The sequence below is a fragment of the Schistocerca serialis genome, chromosome 7 (assembly GCF_023864345.2).
Source record: "Schistocerca serialis cubense isolate TAMUIC-IGC-003099 chromosome 7, iqSchSeri2.2, whole genome shotgun sequence".
Classification (NCBI taxonomy): Eukaryota; Metazoa; Arthropoda; class Insecta; order Orthoptera; family Acrididae; genus Schistocerca; species Schistocerca serialis.
The window spans coordinates 592,115,540-592,138,368 of NC_064644.1; the positions used below are offsets into that span (position 1 = coordinate 592,115,540).

Below are 22,829 nucleotides of genomic sequence, written 5' to 3' on the forward strand. Positions count from 1 at the left end.
GACGTTACATTTCAGATGTGTGTAACGACCCGTGGCTCTAGCCTTCATTCGTTCCCTGCGAAACCCTACATTTCAACAGGATAATGCACGACCGCATGTTGCAGATCCCGTACGGGCCTTTATGGTACAGAAAATGTTCGACTGCTGCCCTGGCCAGCACATACCCCAGATCTCTCACCAATTGAAAATGTCTGGTCAATGGTGGCTGAGCAACTGGCTCGTCACAATACTCCAGTCACTACTCTTGATGAACTGTGGTATCGTGTTGAAGCTGCATGAGCAGCTGTACCTGTACTCGCCATCCAAGCTCTGTTTGACTCAATGCCCAGGCGTATGAAGGCCGTTATTACGGGCAGAGGTGGTTGTTGTAGGTACTGATTTCTCAAGATCTATGCACCCAAATTGCGTGAAAATGTAATGACATGTCAGTTCTAGTATAATATATTTGTCCAATGAATATCCGTTTATCATCTGTATTTCTTCTTGGTGTAGCAATTTTAATGGCCAGTAGTGTAGTTCTAAGTTCTAGGGGACTGATGACATCAGATGCTATGTCCCATAGTGCTCAGAGCCATTTGAACCATTTTTTAATATAAATGTAAATAGGACTAGTGAGATGTATTATCAGTCTAGCAACGACGCATTACTTCATACATTACCAGGATATTTCTCGCAATTTCATTTTCTGTTTTTGTCTCTAGACGGAGGTATTCAACGGACTTTCCACTGGGTTATTATCAGTTCGTAGCTACGAGTGTAGGCTGACAAGTAATGCACACGTGCTTAAAACAATTAGGAAAACCATATATTTATAAATAAACCTAGTCACCGTTAAGACTAACTCATTTCTCTCAACCTGTAACACGTTTTTTCATTCTGTCAATGAAAAACTCTCCCGACTTCTCTCAAATCCAGGACTTGATAGTGGCCTCCACCTCATCGTCCGAAATGTAATGATTAAAATCTCATGGAGAAAGGAATGTGTGGAGTCGATTCGAACTACAGATTTCGCAAAGCCTCTTCAGTTGCGCACGTTGTGAGTGGACGAACTCTCTCATGTTGAAAGATTATAGGCGCCACGCTGCCTCCAGAACTACGAACCCGACATCGGAGGTTTAAAGACAGTCTGCAGTATACACCGAGAAGAATTTATCGTTGTCACTCGTAGCAGATAATCAGTTACGTAAAGTCGACGAGCTTTCCAAAACACAATCAAAAGAATTTTTTGCGGATTGTAGTGATTTGAACTTATTCGACTAGGAGAAAATGGATGTATTTTCTCTTCTGGGTCGAAATGATGGACCTCTGACTCCTCCCCCGTCGCAGCATTCAAAAGTAAGTCGCCTCCTCCATCTCGGCAGCGCTACAGTAAATGCTCGCAGCATTGCAGTCGACACTGTCTGTTCTCGTCTGTTGGACGGCTTGGCACTTATCGTGTACAGATTTTACGTTGTCCTCATTGTTCAGTAATGAAGCCGACACGTTCCTTGGATACTCCAATATGGTTTTCCCTACGTTTTTCGGTGATTCTCCAATCGCCGACGAGTTTGCGATGTTTATCATCAATGGCAGACCCGACGTCAACTGCGTGTTTCAGCAACAATTACGTCTTTTCCAGGCTTACAGCCACGAAATTTTAGTACCCATCTGTTGCAGTAGAATTATCAACAGGATCATCACCACGACAAGCATTTAAACGGTGATGAATCTCACTCAGCAATTAAAATTTCGACAGCAGCACACTCCTTAACTCGCGTTCACATTGCACTAGAACGCGCCTCCTTTCTTCCGCTCTCAAAATTGCGACACATTCAAATGGCGCGTACATATAGAGGGGGGATTTATCTTCCGCGTGGCACTTGGCGCGTTGCTCAATATCATTTAAATAGCTTTCTACAAGCATGTGAGCACAACTTTTCATCTTACCCTCCTACATTCGACGAAACATGGCCGCCATGACGGCGTAACAACTCCCTCCCTGTGTACAGTACAGCCACTTTAGCAGTGTGGATAGTCTTGCAACAATGGTCATGACGAAAGCGCAAGACGAACACAGCGCGCTAATACACTGTGCAATGTGGGCAGCCGATGTCGGTGTTCAAAAAATGGTTCAAATGGCTGTGAGCACTATGGGACTTATCTCTTGAGGTCATCAGTCCCCTACAACTTAGAACTACTTAAACCTAACTAACCTAAGGACAACACACACATCCATGCCCGAGGCAGGATTCGAACCTGCGACCGTAGCGGTCGTGCGGTTCCAGACTGTAGCGTCTAGAACCGCTCGGCCACCCCGGCCGGCTGTCGGTCTTCGCCGGCTCTCCTGAGGTGCGCAGATGCGCCCGGCAAGTGGAGAGGCGAAATATCGCGCGTGGTAGAAAACGGCGTTCAGCTGCACTCACGAAACGTCGTGGAGCAGTCAAGAGCACAACCATAATCAAACAGGTTTTCAAATCGAGGCCAGAAAAGCGAAGTGTTAGTCGTATTCTAGAATCGGCGCAACGAAAGCTTCAGTGGCGAGAAACGAACTGCCGATCCGCCAGCCGGTTCGCGTATTTGTTTCCTGTGGAGGGACAACGGCCGTCACCGCGCGGCGTGTTTAACGCGTCCTCAGGGCTCCTGGCCGCCAAATGCTGAAGTGTGCTCCGTGGAGGTAATGCTGCCTAGAGATGGGCAAACTCGTTCATCCTTGGGAACTAGTTCACTGCTGATCGTTCTTTTTTGGGAACCGTTCATTTTTACTCGTTCACCGTTCATTTGTGCTTGGTATATGGTTTTTATGAAAAACTGAAAACTAGTAGTGTAGGTGACTGAAGGATGGTGGGCACCAAGAGAGGGCACTTGCCTCCCCCCCCCCCCCCCCGGAGTATAGAATTTTTATTCAGTACAGAATTCTTACACACTTTTAGAAGTAATTTCGGGTGATTCTGCAGAACCTCTCGTTTAGCCAACCGTAGCCTTGTGCGGCTGATCGCAGGGAAATAATATAGGGTGGCGCACGGAAAACCGGCCCCGAGTACAGACTGCTCGCCAACTACGGGCGATGTGTTGTCCATTACGAGCAGATACAACAAACAGACAAGAATATGAAAATCTCACGCGACGCGCGTAAGCTATAGCTCATGTAGTCTTGTAAACCTGTTGGTGGCTGTTTCCCAACTTAATACACCACAAGGGTCTCGTATAAAATTCTTCGTTTCAACTTCCACTACATAGCTATGCTACGTTGTAAACAATAATCGTTTACACCCTGTATATGCTTCACGTTTTCTCTGAGTTCGTAGGCGAAGTAGAGACTTTATAGAAGCATAAAATAAAATGTGGTTTTCTCATACTTGCGTCACACGCTTAGCAAAAATTCGGTTTTTATGTTGCATTATTAAAGTTAATGCAGCAATAATAATAATAATTAAGTTCGCAGTAGTAAAGTTTTTGCTTTGAAAGCTGCTTGTGAACAAATGTTTTTGAGATAATAAGTAAATACGATTTTACGGCAACCTATGTCTTTTCAAATGGAGAGGCACCGCTTTTCCTACTGAGCCAAAATGACCCACAACGCACTTTTTTTTTTTTCAAAGTAACAAAAGTAGCAGGGAACGCAAATTGGAAACAACCAAACTTAAAAATAATTAGAGCCTTCCTAAATGTAACGTTTTGTGTATGAAAGATACACGAAAATCGTTTTATATGAATTTTCTTACATTAAATAACTAAGCAAATTATTGAAAGTTAGCTGCTAAATCAAGTCGATGAAACCAAAAAATATATGAATAACAAAAAACTTGCTTTGTTAGAAGTATGTCTTCAGCTGTTCATCGATATAATGAAGTGAGCTGATATACCCTTTTGTTACCTGTTGTATTACATACAACGTAATTTTTATGTAATTTACGTAACTATAAAATACTTTTTGATTACCGGTCATGGACGCTGAATAGCCAGAAGCAAGTGCAAGAACAGTTTGGAACACATGTAAAATAGGCGATCGCAGTGAACGAAACGAACAACTGGATACTGAACTAATTAGGAGCAGACGGCAGTGGAACTGAGACAGGTGGTCATGCGAAGAACGACGAGTGCGGCCGAGGGAGACCGAGACTGAGACGAGCACGCGACCGAGGTTGGAACGAGAACTGCCGAAGTGACCGCCGCGACCAAAGTTAACTAGTGAAATATGAACCGATCATTCCTCGTTCCCGGAAAGTATAGGTAGACCGCCACGACCGAAGTGAACTACCAGCCGATCGTTCCTCGTTCCCGGGAACTATAAGTAGACCGCCGCGACCGAAGTGAACTATGAACCGATCGTTCCTTGGAATTCGTTCTTCGGTCCTTTCGTTCATCTTGGTGAACCGTTCCTTTGCACCCGTTCGTTCGCGAGCTACCCATCTCTAATGGTGCCGCCGCTCTCCGAGTCAGCCTCCACATCTGGCGTGGCGTTACATTTGAATGCAACATCTGTTTTCAATAGATTCGCCCTTGACCAATCCGAGCCACGATTCAGAAATACAAGGCGCCTTTGGAAAGTTCGGTGAATGGCCTAAGAAAATGAATCGAACCTTACAATCACCTTGAACTGCCTTCAGAGTCTTTACCGTCAACTGCAAAATGTTTCTGGCATCGGTTGTGAGGCTGTTGGAAACTCTTGGAAGCTCATGCACAACGTATTCGAAGCGTAAGCCTTCCGGAGCTGATCTAACTTGAAAATGCGCCGATATTGCATCAGTGAGTAAACTGTCGATCCTTAGAGCGTTATAAGTCACGTAATCTCTATTTCTGCAGAATGTTTTTGCGAAATGGCTCTGAGCACTATAGGAGTTAACATCTGAGGTCATCAGTGGCCTAGAACTTAGAAGTACTTAAACCTAACTAACCTAAGGACATCACACACATCCAAGCGCAAGGCAGGATTCGAACCTGCGACCGTAGCAGTCGCGCGGTTCCGGACTGAAGCGCCTAGAACCGCTTGGCCACCGCGGCCGGCTTTTGCGAAATGCTTTTGACAGCTAGACGGACAGTTTATTCTCGTTGATGCTTTTTGTTTCGACAGTTAACTCACTGATGCAATGTGGGCGTCTGTTCGAGCTAGACGTTTACTTGAGATTGCCGCAATAACCGAAACAAGCCTGTAGTAAGGAAGTACCGCTAATAATTAAACTATTTGCAGCTTGCCTGGAATAATTCGTTATATACTGTCATATTATGACATATTGTACGCCGCGGGCCCGGCAAAAAACGTGTCTTTTCACCAAAATCTGCATCCATCAATTCGGGCAAATACGATTGTAATGCCATTAGGTAGTTGCTGTCGCCAACTCATCTAGAATAGGATTCTCTGTTATTCTGCTCTCTATCTAATAATTCCACATCAGATGTTCGAGGTAAATAATACGTCGTAGATCCATTCATACCAGGCACGAAATGATTATATATGACGGTAGTATCTGTTCCCGAAAGAACAGTTACCGTGGATGACCATGCAGCTTTGCTAGAAATGAAATGATAATTAAATGGACACCCTTGCTGCAAACAAGCGTTGATGTACTTCATTGGGGACATGTTGAAAATGTGTGCCCCGACCGGGAATCGAACCCGGGATCTCCTGCTTACATGGCAGACGCTCTATCCATCTGAGCTACCGCAGGCACAGAGCATATTGCGTCTGCAGGGACTTATCCCTTGCACGCTTCCCGTGAGATCCACATTCCCAACATGTCCACACGACTACATTCGTAGTGCGCCTAATAGATGATTGCCCATCATACTCATTACTCGTGGCAGATTAATCTACCAAGTCCCGTACGAGTTCGGGCATAGCGTGTGCGTTCGCACAACGCCTGTTTGCAGCTAGGGTGTCCATTTAATTATCATTTCATTTCTAGGAAAGCTGCATGCTCATCCACGGTAACTGTTCTTTCGGGAACAGATACTACCGTCATATATAGTTAAAATATGGATTCCCGGCCATTGACCTTCTTGTGCGAACGCACACGCTATGCCCGAACTCGTACGGGACTTGGTAGATTAATCTGCCACGAGTAATGAGTATGATGGGCAAACATCTATTAGGCGCACTACGAATGTAGTCGTGTGGACATGTTGGGAATGTGGATCTCACAGGAAGCGTGCAAGGGATAAGTGCCTGCAGACGCACTATCCTCTGTGCCCGCGGTAGCTCAGATGGGCAGTTGGCCTTTGGCTGTGCTGCGGTGAGGACGCGCTGTTTGTGTTCCTGCCGCGGAGCGAGCGCTCGTGTTTGTTTACATAGTACTCGGCCGTTTCGCGCGTGCCGTACTCAGCATATAGATCATTATGGCGCACCAATACAGAAAATCGACCCTCAAATTTACGTTCCGCAACGAATTTGCACGGCCCAAAGCACTCGAAGTCGAACGATTTCTACGAGAAGAAGTTAAAATCCCGGCGATCGACATTCTCGGCATTCACTTGTCCATTGTGAGTAGTATCGTATATGTCAAGATCATCAACGACGCAACATGTGAACGGATCCTTCGGGACACGAAACAGGGCCTCCGTTTCTGCCATGCTGATGGCAATGTGGGGACTGTGCACATCGATTATTCTGGCATGGGACTTCGCACGATCAGAATTTTCGAACTTCCTTTCGAACGGCGGAGGACGTCGTGACAGCGCTGCGCCCCTACGGCACGGTCCATGATCATATTGCGGAAAAATGGACGCAATTCCAGACATATCCGGTGTTGAACGGAGTCCGCCAGGTTCGAATAGAACTTAAAAGACATGTACCTTCATATCTGACTATCGGTGGCTGCCGTGCCATCGTCATCTACGATGGGCAACCGAATACCTGCTCTGGTTGTGGGAAGGAGGGACACCTCAGATCAGAATGTATGCAACGTCGCATCACTCAACTGCCGCCGGCTGAAGTGGACCCGCCATCGCAGCCGACGCTGCTTCCTGTGACTTATGCAGCAGCCCTCACGACAGCTACTACTTCACCACGACAGCCGACATCCACTGTTGGGTCGCGGCTCCATGCTCCAATACAGGGCGATGATGACACACCCGTTCCACAAGATACGGATTCAACTCCGATGCCGCCGCCCCCGTCGACTGATAACAACATACATGACGATAGCATGGCCGTAGACTCGCTTATTGTGCCTACGGCTGCCTTTGTGCCGGATCGTCGTGACTCTTTGCCATCGTCTGACACAGAAGGACACACCAGGAAGCAACGCTCTCCGAAGCGACGGAAGCGGAGGCGTAGAGCAACTTCCGAACGGGATGCGACACAGCCTCCAGAGGATGACGATTCCACCTTCAATGACGACGCTACCACAGAGGCAGCCGCCATTTGCTGCAGTGTGACACCATCGAACGAAACTGAGGACAAACCACATGTATCTACAGTGGCAAAATCGGATGCCGAGCTGCAGGACAGATGCTGCCCACCACCTTCTGGAATGCAAGCACCCATGCCGTGTCCTGAGGAAGCTAGGGAGGCCGATCTTACTTTCAGTTCCCCGACGTGGGCGGATGACCACGACGACAACGGAACCATGCCAGTTACGCCAACAGGGCCCACGCCATTGGCGCCGGCTCTCTAGCAAGGACTGCCGGTGAGGTTTGGGGGGATGCGAAGGTGTCAATACAGTCAGAAGCGTCATAGGTCATTCCAGTCTTAATGGATAACTTAACACCTGCGGTTCGGCAACAAGCTTATCGTATCGCCACGCTTAACCTCAACACGATACGAACGGCAGTGAAGATCCAGTTGCTGCGTGAGATGCTTCGTTCTTCAGATGTTGACATTGCCCTGTTGCAAGAAGTATATATAGCGGCCCTCCCCGTTTTCTACGGTTATGTGACATATGTGTCACCGGCGGACCGGAATGGCAGCGATACGGCAATACTAGTGCGCGACGGAATTGCCGTCGAAGAAGTGACTTACCTTCCGTCAGGAAGGGGGTTGGCGATCACAGCACTGGGAACGCGCATCATTAACATTTACGCTCCATCAGGAACTGACCAACGCCGCGAACGATCGCTGTTCTACTCGGAGGATATCGCCCCCCTCTTTATCAGCCGCTTCGAGCAATATATCTTCGGGGGCGATTTTAACTGTGTGCTCCACCCCACAGACCAAGTCCCACATTTCTCGACTTGTCAAGAACTTCGGCTCCTGGTTCGAGATCTGCTTCTCACCGACACGTGGGAGACGGTGCACGGTGAACGTCCCGGGCCGACATACCTTACTAGTCACTCCGCCAGTCGCCTAGACCGCATTTATGTATCACGAGCTTTAGCGCCGGGAGTATTGGACGCCGAACGTTGGCCGCTTGCCTTCTCCGATCATAGCGCTTTCATATGCACACTCACTCTACAACAGCAGCGGGTATGGCGTAGCCGAGGACCCTGGAAGCTGAATGTGGCACATCTTCAAGCCCCGGAATGCCGTCAGATTATCGCCAACACATGGCTGGATTGCGAACGTCGTCTTCCCCGATACCCATCGACTCTAGCATGGTGGGTGGACTGTGCAAAACCAGCTTTTCGGAGTGTGCTAACACAATTCGGAAAAGATATCGCAGCTTGGCATCGTCACACATTGGACTTTTATTACACGATGCTTCGCGAACTCGACAGCCAACCACCATCTCCAAATCGACAAATGGAAAGCCGCCGAATTAAAGGTAAAATATTGTCTCTTACGAGGAAACGTTTGGAGGGGGTCGTAGTGCGATCGCGACGTCAAGACCGAGTGGAAGGAGAAAACCCGTCTATGCATCACATCGTGCTCGACAGCCGCCGACGCCGACAGCAGCTGATCACGGACCTCGTATTGCCAGGTGGTAGGGTCGTAATGACTCAGGCGGCAGTTACAGAAGCCTTCGCAGATCACTATCGCCGGTTTTACGACGAGGTGAATACAGAGGACGAGGGAGCGGACGATCACTACATACTGCAGCACGTGTCGCACACCCTCAACAATGCAGCAGTGGCGACGCTGTTAGGTGGGATTACACGAGACGACATCGTGGACGCGCTTAACAAGGGAGCACTCAACAAATCTCCCGGGCCAGACGGACTGCCGCTCGAGTTTTATCGTACTTTCCGCGATCTCATGATGCCCCGATGGATCATCATGTACCAAGAACTGATGACCCCCGGTTCTCACGTGCCACCTGCATTCGTGGAAGGTCTCCTAATACCGGTACACAAGCCTTCCAGAGGTCGGACGGTCGAGGACTACAGGCCCATTACAATGCTCAACTCGGACTATAAAATCTTCGCCCGACTACTCGCCAGCCGCATGAAGACGGTTCTGCCCCTACTCCTCTCAATGGAGCAAACGACACAGGGCGGAGTGACCAACATGCAAACGGCAACCAGTGAATGCAGGGATTTAATAGCCATCGCCACATCCTGTCGCCTTCGAGCTGCTCTGATCTCCATTGATTACGACCACGCCTTCGATAGAGTCAACCACAAGTTCCTTCTGTCCGTTATGGCCCGCATGGGCTTCCCGCCTGACTTTCTCGACATCTTTCAGCGCCTTTTCCGTGGAGCTGCATCCCGTGTATTGGTGAATGGACGGATTGCGGGTCCCTTTCCGATCCGACGGTCAGTTCGCCAAGGCTGCCCTCTCTCCATGATCCTTTACGCGATCGCACTCGAACCACTTGTTGGAGGGTTGAAAAACAGGCTCTCGGGCATGTCATTGAGGGATCACACCTTTCACTGCAGGATATATGCTGATGACCTTCTATTACTTGTCCGATCTGGTGACGAGGTACGCTCAGTGATACAATGGATCAATCGCTATGGTTTGGCAGCGGGCAGCCTCATGAATGTGGCCAAGTCGGCAGCGATGCCCATTGGGAGAGGTCTACAGGAGGACGCTTTAGCCCCACTCCCACTCGTTAACAAGATCCGTTTCTTGGGCATAACATTTACACAGGATGTGCGCCGCACAGCTGCCATGAACTATGCACGAATACTACAGGCAATACGCGCAGAAGTTCGCCGGAACTTACTTCGACGGATGGACCTCCTACAGCGTGTGGAATACATCAACCTTCACGTGGCAACTAAGATGATCCACATGGCCCAGGTCCTACCGATACCGACAGCGATGGCACACAGACTGCAAGCAGCGTTTGGATATTACCTTACCGCCGGACACCTATTCAAAGTCCGCTACGAAACACTCACCCTCCCTCCGCTTGATGGCGGACTGGGACTTATAAATGTACGAGCGAGGGCTACAGCATTATACTTGTGCACAATGATGAAATTGTGGACCCACAAAGATGCTTCCCTTACGGGTAGTCTGTTAGAGGAATTGCTGCCGGCGTCTCTTCTGCCACCTGTCACGGTTGCGCACATTACACCCTCACTCTCGCACCTCTCGGCATTTATTCTTGAGTATAGTTACGTGCACCCAGACCTTCCCAACACTCGCCCTCCCAAGGCGAGAGACTTTTACAGACTGCTGCTAAGGTCAATCCCTCGCAATGTGATTGAGAGGAAGAGCCCTACGACCCTATGGCCTGCAGTGTGGAGAGCGGTCCAGAAGTCGTTCCTCCCCACGCGGGTACGAGCCGCGTGGTACCAGGTGGTGAAGGTTGTAACACGACAAAGGCTGCACGCTATTGGGATGGCGGATTCCCCCCTTTGTCCACATTGCCACCTCGTGGATACTGACGACCACCGTTTAATATGTGGATCGGCGTTAGAGGTATGGCTGCTAGTGCAGAAGATCCTCGCCTGCTACCTACGTATCGCGCCTCGCACAATTGAGCCACGGCTCCTCCTTTGTCCAGAGGATACTTATTTCCCACCTGCGAAGACTCATGCTCTCACATGGTTTAAAGGCATGTCCATATACTACCTCTTTCGAGATGATGAGAAGATGGTGCTTGATTACTGGCAATTTCTCCAGGACAGTCATAGCACACTTGAGTGTACACCCCGATACCGACAACTATTTGCCAACTATTTACGCAGTGTCTTCGATAACCCCCATCACAGTTGGGGAGTACCGGGCAGAGGATGACCGCCGTCATGGAGCTCCAAACGCTGCGAAATGTTGTACCAATTTAGAACATGGAATCTATACGCAGATGGGCCATGCACACGGAATGGCGCGCGGGATTTGGTTACGTTTTTCTTTCTTTATTATCTATCACCACGCTATTGGTTTCAAATTCTCTTTCATAGTTTAGAAGAAACTCTTGTTCTGTTGTTGCTACGGATGTACATTCTAATTTTGTTTGTCGTAACTGAAAGACGCCTTTTTCCATCTATATATAAAAAAAGGATGGCAGAGGAAAAAAAAATAAAAAAAAAAGATGGATAGAGCGTCTGCCATGAAATCAGGAGATCCCGGGTTCGAGTCCCGGTCGGGGCACACATTTTCAACATGTCCCCAATGAAGTACATCAACGCCTGTTTGCAGCTAGGGTTTCAATTTAATTATCATTTCATTTCTAGCACAGCTGCATGGTCATCCACGGTAACTGTTCTTTCGGGAACAGATACTACCGTCATATATAGTTAAACTATGGGTTCCCGGCCATTGACCTTTTTGTGCGAACGCACACGCTATGCCCGAACTCGTACGGGACTTGGTAGATTAATCTGCCACGAGTAATGAGTATGATGGGCAAACATCTATTAGGCGCACTACGAATGTAGTGGTGTGGACATGTTGGGAATGTGGATCTCACGGGGAGCGTGCAAGGGATAAGTCCCTGCAGACGCAATATGCTCTGTGCCCGCGGTAGCTCATATGGATAGAGCGTCTGCCATGTAAGCAGGAGATCCCGGGTTCGAGTCCCGGTCGGGGCACACATTTTCAACACGTCCCCAATGAAGTACATCAACGCCTGTTTGCAGCTAGGGTGTCCATTTAATTATCATTTCACGAAATGATTACCTGTGAATATTTCTCGAACGTGGAAAACCACCGAAAAAGAAATAACTTTTTCAGTATGTAGGGCAATTTTATAGAGAAGATTCATAATCCATACATCTGGAAACAAATGTTTCAGTAGATAACGGCTTGTATGTGACACACTAAAGTTTGGTATCTTAATTTGTCCTACGATATGGCCCTACAATCGTTTCCTCATACAAACCCACGCAGAGAGCTGAGTGCGCAGACGCGCTGCGGATACGCAACAGCACGTGAGCCCCGTGCCTCGAGCGATGCCACAGGAAGCAACTGCTGACAGTTCCCTGCAGCCTCACAGCTCATGTCCGATGTATGTTGTAGCTGACGCTGATTAGTTTGGAGGCCAGTAAAGGTATTTTGTCTGTAACTCTCGTTTCCTTAATTTTCTGAGAGGATTCACCGTACCTTTCAGACGCACCTCGTATATTCCATCTTACGATAACCGTTAAGGCTTGAGAAGATAAAGTGAGCGACAAACAAAATGACAGTTTATTTGTATTAATACGAAATGCCCGTGCCCTAACGACCACAAAATGGTTGAGAACGTACGAAAGGCTCATCTGTGAAAGGTACCAAATCCATAAAATCTAATTTAACGGGAGGGACAGAAACTGTTTACAAACCACAGTAGCAACAGAATATGTTTCGTAGTTTTGTTACTATATACAGAGAGATGTTGAGACACATTAGGCAAAGTATCTCTGTTGAATTTTTATTTGTTTAATTGTTATTGCGCAAATAAAAATGTATTTGGTACCTTTAAGCAGAAAATTGTGTAGGTTTGGCAGATGTTGTTCTGGGGATACATTACGTTACTAAAAGCAGTAGAATATAGTTGACTGATTCATATGCATTGTTTTGTACTGCAGTTTACACTTTTCAGGCTTATTTTGAACTGTTATTAGCCTAAAGGTTTAGAAGTATTGAAAAGAAAATTTGTGAGAATATTTTTATTTCATCAAGTATTTTACACATTATTTTCATCTTTACCCAAACTGGACGGTGAACTAAATGGTATCCCCTGGCACTGTCTGCAGAACATACACTACTGGCCATTAAAATTGCTACTACAAGAAGAAATGCAGATGACAAACGGGTATTCATTGGACAAATATATTATACTAGAACTGACATATGATTACATTTTCACGCAATTTGGGTGCATAGATCATGAGAAATCAGTACCCAGAACAACCACATCTGGCCGTAATAACGGCCTTGATACGCCTGGGCATTGAGTCAAACAGAGCTTGGATGCCGTGTACAGGTACAGCTGCCCATGCAGCTTCAACACGATACCACAGTTCATCAAGAGTAGTGACTGGCGTATTGTGACGAGCCAGTTGCTCGGCCACCATTGACCAGACGTTTTCAATTGGAGAGAGATCTGGAGAATGTGCTGGCCAGGGCAGCAGTCGAACATTTTCTGTATCCAGAAAGGCCCGTACAGGACCTGCAACACGCGGTTGTGCATTATCCTGCTGAAATGTTGGGTTTCGCAGGGATCGAATGAAAAGTACAGCCACGGGTCGTAACACATTTGAAAAGTAACGTCCACTGTTCAAAGTGCCGTCAATGCGAACAAGAGGTGACCGAGACGTGTGACCAATGGCACCCCATACCATCACGCCGGGTGATACGCCAGTATGGCAATGACGAATACACGCTTCCAATGTGCGTTCACCGCGATGTCACCAAACACGGATGCGACAATCATAATGCTGTAAACAGAACCTGCATTCATCCGAAAAAATGACGTTTTGCCATTCGTGCACCCAGGTTCGTCGTTGAGCACACCATCGCAGGCGATCCTGTCAGTGATGCAGCGTCAAGGATAACCGCAGCCATGGTCTCCGAGCTGATAGTCCATGCTGCTGCAAACGATGTCGAACTGTTCGTGCAGATGGTTGTTGTCTTGCAAACGTCCCCATCTGTTAACTCAGGGATCGAGACGTGGCTGCACGATCCGTTACAGCCTTGCGGATAAGATGCCTGTCATCTCGACTGCTAGTGATACGAGGCCGTTGGGATCCAGCACGGCGTTCCGTATTACCCTCCTGAACCCACCGATTCCATATTTTGCTAACAGTCATTGGATCTCGACCAACACCAGCAGTAATGTCGCGATACGATAAACCGCTATCGCGATAGGCTGCAATCCGACCTTTATCAAAGTCGGAAACATGATGGTACGCATTTCTCCTCCTTACACGAGGCATCACCACAACGTTTCACCAGGAAACGCCGGTCAACTGCAGTTTCTGTATGAGAAATCGGTTGGAAACTTTCGTCATGTCAGTACGTTGTAGGTGTCGCTACCGGCGCCAACCTTGTGTGAATGCTCTGAAAAGCTAATCATTTGCATATCACAGCATCTTCTTCCTGTCGGTTAAATTTCGCGTCTGTAGCACGTCATCTTCGTGGTGTTGCAATTTTAATGGCCAGTAGTGTATTGTACAACAGGCAACAAGGATGTAACCCACTAACGTCTACCACCCTTAAGGAGACTGGCATCTTCACAACATCTTTTCCCTACATGTATGCTACATAACTTTCGTTCCTGTGTAAATTAATTAACAAAAAGTAAACGTGCTTCAAAACAAACAACAGCTTTACTGTGCTGCAGGTTGTCTTTATTAATCACTTCATTGTCACTAACATCATTGGGGATTCTGTACCTTTTTCTTCATTCAGTGCTCCATTATAAAAGGGCAAATCCCCTCCTGAATATCCCAAGTCCCCGAAGTTTAATTTTGCCACTCCTTTTTGTAAGTTGTACATGGCGTTTAGCATAAAGTTTCTTAATCTTTGCCATAATGTGCTCATATCTTACTGAGGTTTTTTATGCTTTTCTGTTCACAATGATATGTTTGCGCCTAGAATGGGTGCAGATCAACCAGACCTATTTGTGCCTGTAAAGTAGTCCTCTCCTCCCCGCTTATCTCTCATTTGAGGCCCTACACTAGCCTTTTTGCATGCTTATTTTGTTTTGCGACATTTGTGTTCCACTTTTTCGGGCCATGTAGCCAACCTTTTCCTTGGATTTCCAGTCTCCGTTGGTGATTCGTAGTATTCATCTGATATACCAGACTGCATAATTTAATAAAAAAAGTTCACAAAAAAGAATTTCACACATGTCCTTGCAACATAAAAGAATTTCATGTAAAAAATGTCGGCCATGTTGTGTTTGACGTCATTACCAAGAAGAGCAACGATCGGCTGCAGGGATTTGGTGCTTTTCGTAAACGAAATAAGACTGGATTTGATACTCTCCGGCGTGAATCGCAAGTGTTAAAGGGCAATATATAGCGGATACGGTACGCTTTGACACACTTCGACAGACATAACAGTTACTGTTACATAGGTAATGGTTCTAAGTAACGCACCCACCTGTTATCTCATTTTTCAGTTTTTCGCATGTGGTATCTTTTGGAGATGAGCTTCTCATACACGCGAATGAAAAATTGAGTGACTACGTTTCCCAAGCGCTGCAACCACTAGTCTTAAGAATGTCTACGACGTGTTTGCATAGCGTAATGCAGTGGGTGTGACAGATGAGGACTCTGCTACTACGTAACGCTATTGCGAGTCGTCATTCGACTGAGTACATTCCTGCATACTGTCGTTCGCCAGCAGTCTCAAAATGTACTTGAAGTCAGTAAACAACTGCGTTGCGGTAATTACTGTCGGGTAAGACGAATTGGTTACCCAGTCTTAGCGGGTTGCTCCACTAGGTGCAGCCACGCAGCAGTTCAAAGTAGCCAGCACTGTTATCTCGCAGTGCGAGCACGAAATATGATCACGGAAAATATCTCTGTGGTAGGCCGCGACAGCCTGTTATTAACGTCAGCTACCTACTAGAGGAATAAAACACTGACAGAAGAAATGGTTCATTTCTGGCGCAGAGATATAGATTTCTCTAGACCTTTCCATCAGGGAAAAAATGTGAAGCAGTCTCCATGATTCAATTCAGGCACTTCCGCGTAATTAGCAAATAAATGCTAACTATTATACCACGTGGTCAGTTTTCTTAAACTGTTGTCTATATATAATGAATATGTGTCCATTCTCTTATTTCCTCATTTCTTACCCTGTGGTCTCGAAAATTCTACAGGCTCTATTCACCACAAAGATAATAATGTGATCTGATCTATTTTCTACGTTAGCAATATTACAGTGCCTAATGAGGACTTTGTGTTTCAGGAACGTCTGACTTCTTCGGAATAAATCATTATGCCACCAAATTCGTGATATCCGGCGAGGAAGGTATATCGCCTTCCATGACTCGGGATACGGGGACCGTCCTAGTTGATACGCAGGTATGGAAAAAAACTGTATATACCACCTAGACGGCAATTTTGTGTTATTTCTACTGGAGAACAACACACTAAACACAACAAAACACATTTTCACAATGACTTTGGAAATGATACAATATTCTAACATACAACACGCCTGTTGTCCTGCAGAGAGGTAGTAGGACATTCTTATAGTTTTTTGCGGCTACGGAAATTATGTTTGTGATAAGAAAGGAGTATGCTGATTGTCGTTGTTCCATGCTATGGAACTCATAATGCCGAATATTCCGCTGAGTGTCATTATCATAGTGTCATTATCTTCATAGTGTCATTATCACCACGAAGCCAAATAGTCCTTCCAGACTTCCTTAAAATCCCTAAGTAATGGATGCGCGTTCGAAAAAATGTCCTGTAGCGTTTGCTAGCTTAAGTTTTTCGTCATTGCTTATAATCATTTGACGCGAATTCCAGGATAGTTCACTGAAGAATGACAAGTTTGTTATTCGTCGCATTCAGCCGAAGACAACAAGCAAGAAACCGGTGAAAACGTCGCTTCAGAACGAACGCATTACCCTGTTGGGTTCCCGAGCACATTTCATCAATATTGGCTATTGGAAGTAGTAATTTGAGTACGGTAATAAAGAATACAGCCTGCATTTAACTTGTAAAGAACAGACTAAAAGCTAATAAATAAACAGAAAAATTACGTTCTGGACCATAGGCTACGAAAAAATAATGCAATTAGTCACGTGAATAGTGTCCATTTCTGTAACGATTTCGCCACCGGTATGTACTTCATTTTCTGTATATTGGTTTTGAATAAAGTGTACATTGTATCACACGTTCTGTTATAATGCAGGTGCTTACTCTTCGGTGTGGATGATATACACATACCCACGATCGTATTCACGCAAGTGTACACACACACACACACACACACACACACACAAACACACACACACACATAACTTAATTTTTGTTACCGTTCATGGCAAGCCAACCCAGGTTTACATTTCAACAAGATAATGCCCGCCCGCATACGGCGAGAGTTTCTACTGCTTGTCTTCGAACTTGCTAAATCCTACCTTAGCTTGCAAGGGCGCGGTGTCTCTCTCAAACTGAGAACTTTCGGAGTTCTGTAGGCAGAACCCTCAAACCTGCTCTGGATGTTGACAATCCAACCTGCCAATTGGACAGAATATCCCTCAGGAGGACGTCTAACAACATTATCAGTCAATGCCAAGGCTGCTTGCATAAGGATCAGAGATGGACCAACAAGTATTGACTTGCTCAATTTGTCGAGCTCTTCCTGTTAAATAAATCATACAATTTTTCTGAAATCATTTGTTTGTCTGTACAAATACATCACGTCTACCGATTTCCGCCCAATTCGCATACCCCCCATGGGGCTCATAATTCTTTTGTGAGTACTTGCTTGCCTACCTCGGAGCCCCAGCTTCTGCAGTATTACTTCCTTTCCACACTGCAAGCTTATACTTCCACTCTTCCTTTCCCCTTCTATCCGAAGGTTTTACTGGCGCAGACCCTGTTTGGATCTGGCTTATGTTTTGGATTCGAGTTTCCCCTTCCAGTATTCTCTACAAAGTTTCATTAAAGAAATACATGATCTCCATTGTTGAGTTTGAACTACCATCAATTTTTAAAATTTCCCTGAAGTGCGAATCGTGCAGGGAGGGTTGCCCAGTGCAGTGTATGCTCTACCTTTGTGCCTTTGCATCTTTGCACCCTTCTTATTAAGAATGTAATATATCCAAAACCCAGCATGGTAGCCATCCTGTAATCGACGGGAGGGGGGGAGGGTCAAGTATCTGCACAGTAGTAGCCTCCCAGGCCATGCAGGGTTCGCACTGCTGGTGCCCGAGCTGAAAACTTCCCATATATGCCAGGAGTATGTGCACATCGTGACTTGGGCATGAGAACTGAAAAACGGATTATTGGCCAAGTAGGTGTTGCTAAGGCTACTCCATGAGGAGTGCTCTAGTTTGGAGTGGATGGCACCGCAAATGAAGCCACAAATGAGTCGCAAATAAAGTGGATGAAGACATCTTGGGTTGTTGGGTGTTCTGCCGGATATCAGCGTCGTACTTGCACGATATTTCGGTCACGTAGCTCGAGACCTTCATCAGGTGCGACCTGAGACTGCTCCTCGAGTGGACCTGGTCCAGTATTTATGTCTATGGCCTTCCCCCTCCACCAACGGCTGCAGGCGCTTCCTCTGTGGTCCGCGCCCATTCCCTGTGACCTGCTGGAGCGTTGCTGCTCCGTTTTCCGTCCGCTGCGGTTCTAGGTGTAGCCTCTGCGGTCCGCGCCCACCAAACCCGCTCCTGGGGGTTTCATCTACGGTCTGGGGTACCAGGCGTTCCCCCTGCGGTCCGCGCCCGCTCACCACGACCTGTTGGAGCGTTGCTGCTCCGTTTTTCGTCTGCTGCGGCTCTGGATGTTCCCTCTGCGGTCCGCGCCCACCAGTCCCACTTCTGGGTGTTCCATCTTCGGTCTGGTGCTCCTGGCAGTCCGTCAGGGGCTCGTTTACCATCTCCATGTCTCTGGTTCTTCTGTTTGTGTAGTGTTGCAGCTGGCCCCATTGCTCCTTTAACAATTCCAGAGCCGGATCCCAGGCTCTGCTTAGCTGGTACCCTGTGTCACGATTCATAAGATCGTCAGCCATTTTAATCTCAATCGATTCTCTTATCGCACTGTCCCAAAATCTGGGTGTTTGTGCTAGAATCTTGGTATCCTCATACTTCATGGCATGATCTAGTTCTAGACAGTGTTCAGCAATGGAAGAGTTACAAAGTGGATGAAGTTATCTCCCGCTGGTGGCCATGTGGCTCAAGCAATCTCAGTGGAAGGGAAGTCCTCTTTTAATGTAGAGAGATATGACCTTAAGATTTTCCTTTCCCTGCCTACGCCATGGGAGGAATGTAGGGCTAAGCGGCAAGTGGAAAAGTACTCCTTCCATTACTTGGTTTGCACAAGGGCTGGTGGGAATTCCTTCTTCACAACAAAGCTCTTATTCTTTGGGGAGAACGTAGAAGACAAGTTTCTGGAAACGGCAGCCGTCTCTAAAATGAACAGAGGGTCAGTTTGGATCAAAACAACATCCCCCACCCAGTCATAGGCGTTGCTCACCTGTAACAAGCTGGGTGACGTAACAGTGACTGTCACTCCCCATAATAGTCTAAATGTGATTCAGGTCACCATTTATCATCATGCTCTTGGTATCTGACGACAAGCTACGTGCCAACTTGGAGCAACAGGATACTCAGTTTGTGCTTTGTGTACATATGGGGCAAAAACTATAGGGTTACTAACAGTGCCTTCATCTAGGCCTTTGAGGGCTGCTCTTTGCCTGAAATGGTCGAGATGGTGGTCTACCAATGTGGTGTGAAACTATACGTTGCCCCCCTCCCCCCTCAAGTGTTTGAAATTCTGCAGATGTCTTTGTGTTGCAATGCCAGCTCCTAGCTCAAAGGAAAAGGAGAGCCCAGTGGTGCCGACAGCACCAGATCCCGCCTGTTCCACTCCTATGGCCGAAGCAGAGGTTCTGGCGGCCCCTGAGGCCCGTGGCCTCATCACACAACAGAACCCAGACCCTATGTGTATTGGTTACCCCTCAACCAGTGACAGCAGGTGACCCTAGGGACCTGCCTCCTTGGTCCCTTCATGGCTTCACAGGACATCGACAACATTACTCTACAGTGGAATTATAGCGTTTTTTCCATCATCTGGCTGAGCTATTGCATCTTTTAAGCACTTCGTCTGACTTCTGCACTGTCATTCACAAGATTTGGTTTCCAGCAACGTAGACCCAGGCCCTTCTTGGAAGCTGGGGATATTATAAGAATCGCGCTACCTGTGACAGGGCAATGGGTGGAATTTGCACATATGTTCTGGACACTCTTTATAGCAAACTTGTGCTTCTTAATACACCTTTTGAGGCTGTGGCTGTTCAGATAAGGGAATTTCAGGATATTATCATTTGCGATGTTTACCTCCCTCCCGATGGTGATGTGTCTCAGAACATATAGTTTTCACTGATTTCTCAGCTCCCCCACATTTCCTAATCTTGTGTGACTTCGACGAGCATAACCCTTTGTGGGGTGAAACCAGGTTCACTGCCCATGGTAAAGACATCGAAAATTTACTGCCACAGCTTGACGTTTGCCTCTCGAATATTGGTACACCCACACACTTCATTGTGGTGTATAGGACTTGCTCGACACTTGAGCCTCCCATTTGCAGCCCTAGACTTCTTCCATCCATCCACTGGAGAGTCGACAATGAACTGTATGGCAGTGACCACTTCCTGATCTTCGTCTCCCTCCCTCAACATCGCTCCTGTGGACGCCTTCGTAAATGGACTCTCAACAATGCTGATTGGGGTGCTTTCGCCTCTGCTATCGTCCTCGCTCCCAGCCTCAAGGAGACATTAATGAAGAAGTCAAGAATACAACTATAGCCATTGTTTTGTCACCTTATTTGGCGATACTCTGTTCCTTGGACCCCTCCCATCGGAAGACAGTACCTTGTTATGCATCAGATATCGCAGAGGCCATTAGAGATCGTAGGTGGGTTCTCCTGCGCCATAAGCGGCACCCACTGATGGTGCACCTCATTATGTTTAAACATCTCCACCTCCAGGTCAGCCACCTAATAAAGCGATGGAAACAAGAATTCTGGGAATAGCATGTTTGAACCATCAGACCATGTACCCACCCCCTCGCAGGTTTGGGTCTCTACAGATGCCAGACACCCGCTGATGTATCTGCTATTACCTAGAATGGCACTGTCTGCACTGATCCAGACGCCATCATTGAACATTTTGCTCTGCATTATGCTCGAGCCTCTGCATCTAGAACAGCAGGTAGAACAAAAGCAATTATTGTTTACTGCACGCCACCTTGAGCCACACAATGCGTTATCGTCCCAGTGCTGAAACCTGGTAAAGAGCAGCTAGAGATGGACAGCTACCACCCCACTAGTCTCACCAATGCTCTGTGTAAGTTGCTCATACACATGGTGAGCCAGCGGCTGTGTTAACCCCTTGAGACGCGGTGTCTTCTGTCTCCATGCCAGGGTGGTTTCCACCAATGCCGTTCCACTACTGAATATCTGGTTTACCTGGAGTCCACCATGCCAACATCTTTAGCCCGACGTCAACACCTTATAGCCGACTTACTCGACCTGCAGAAGGCTTACGACACCACATGGCCGCAACATATACTTGCTACATTACATGAGTGGGGCCTCTAGGGTCCGCTCCCGATCTTTATCCAGAACATCAGGTTCGAGTTGATGCGTTCCACAGTAGCCTACATATACAAGAGAATGGGGTCCGGCAGGGCCCTGTACTGGATGTCCCTCACTTTATAGTAGTCATCAACGGACTAGTAGCAGCTGTGGGGTCCTCAGTATCACCCTCCTGGTATGCTGACGACTTTTGCCTCTTCTTTAATGTGGGCGTCTCTGAACGTCGGCCACAAGGCGCCATATGAAGGCGCAGCCATGTTTCCTCACCCATGGCTTTCGGTTTCCAATCGCCAAGACTCGAGTGATGCACTTCTATCGACGTCGTACTATTCGCCCATAACCAGAACTTTATGTCTACGACCAAGTGATGTTGCGGAAACCTATCGCTTTTTAGGTCTGGTCTTTGATGTTTGATTGACATGGATTCCTCATCTTCGCCAGATAATGCGAAAGTGCTCGCTGCTCGCTGCACATTAATACACTTCACTGAGTAACACCAGCTGGGGTGCACATTGCACTACCCTTCTGCAGTTTTACAAAGCCCATCTTGTTTATGGGAGTCTGGTTTACAGTATGGCATCGCCCTCAGCATTGTGGATATAGGATCAGATACACCACTGTGTGATTCCACTTGCGACAGGAGTGTTTGAACAAGCCTTATGAACAGCTTACACATGGAGGCTGGAGTCCATTGTGGATTAGGCGCCAACAACAGCTTGTCGGTTTTGATACCCGTGTTTCCAGCTCCCATAATCATCTGACGTACCATCTACTCTTTCCAAACACAGAAATCCATTTCCCACATATCTGAACAGTTGTTTCCTCTTGTACCACTCCTCCAGGCCCACGCACGTACTTTCCCATTGTGCATCCGTCGGCCACAGCTTTGCTTTGACCTATCACATGGTCCGAAGGACTCTGTCCGTCCTGAGGTCCTACGTCACCAATTTTTGTCAATCCTTGGCGCATCCTGGGGTTCACAAATAGTCTATACTGATGGCTCAATGGTTGCTGGTCATGTGGTCTTTGCTTATACCCATATGAGACACACTGAACTGCACTCCTTTTCTGGATGGCTGTAGTGTTTCTGCTGCCGAGTTTGTAGTCATCCCTCATGCTCTTGAGGATATCCATTCCTGCATTGGTGAGTCCCTTATCGTCGACAGTAAGTTGTTGAGCGGTTTAGTCACGACCAGTGTTACCGTCGCCATCCCTTGGTCATGGCTATCCAAGATTCCCCGCATGCCCTTGAAGAATGTGGACGCTCAGCGACCTTCGTCCGGACCCCAGACCACGTCGAGATCCTGAGAAATCAA

The 22,829-nt window shown here is 47.2% G+C and overlaps 1 protein-coding gene and 2 non-coding genes across 3 annotated transcripts in view; 2 read left to right on the top strand and 1 right to left on the bottom strand.

The window, feature by feature from the left end:
- The window catches only part of LOC126413269 (myrosinase 1-like), a 328,262-nt gene that overhangs the window by 95,915 nt on the left and 209,518 nt on the right, over window positions 1-22,829 (top strand). Inside the window, exon 8 of the mRNA XM_050083171.1 lies at window positions 16,148-16,263. Coding sequence (XP_049939128.1) covers window positions 16,148-16,263 — 116 coding nt within the window. The remainder of the gene's footprint in view (window positions 1-16,147; window positions 16,264-22,829) is intronic.
- Trnat-ugu (transfer RNA threonine (anticodon UGU)) lies at window positions 5,572-5,646 on the bottom strand. The gene has a single exon. It is a non-coding gene; the product is annotated as a tRNA-Thr (tRNA).
- On the top strand, window positions 11,764-11,838 carry Trnat-ugu (transfer RNA threonine (anticodon UGU)). Its single transcript has one exon. It is a non-coding gene; the product is annotated as a tRNA-Thr (tRNA).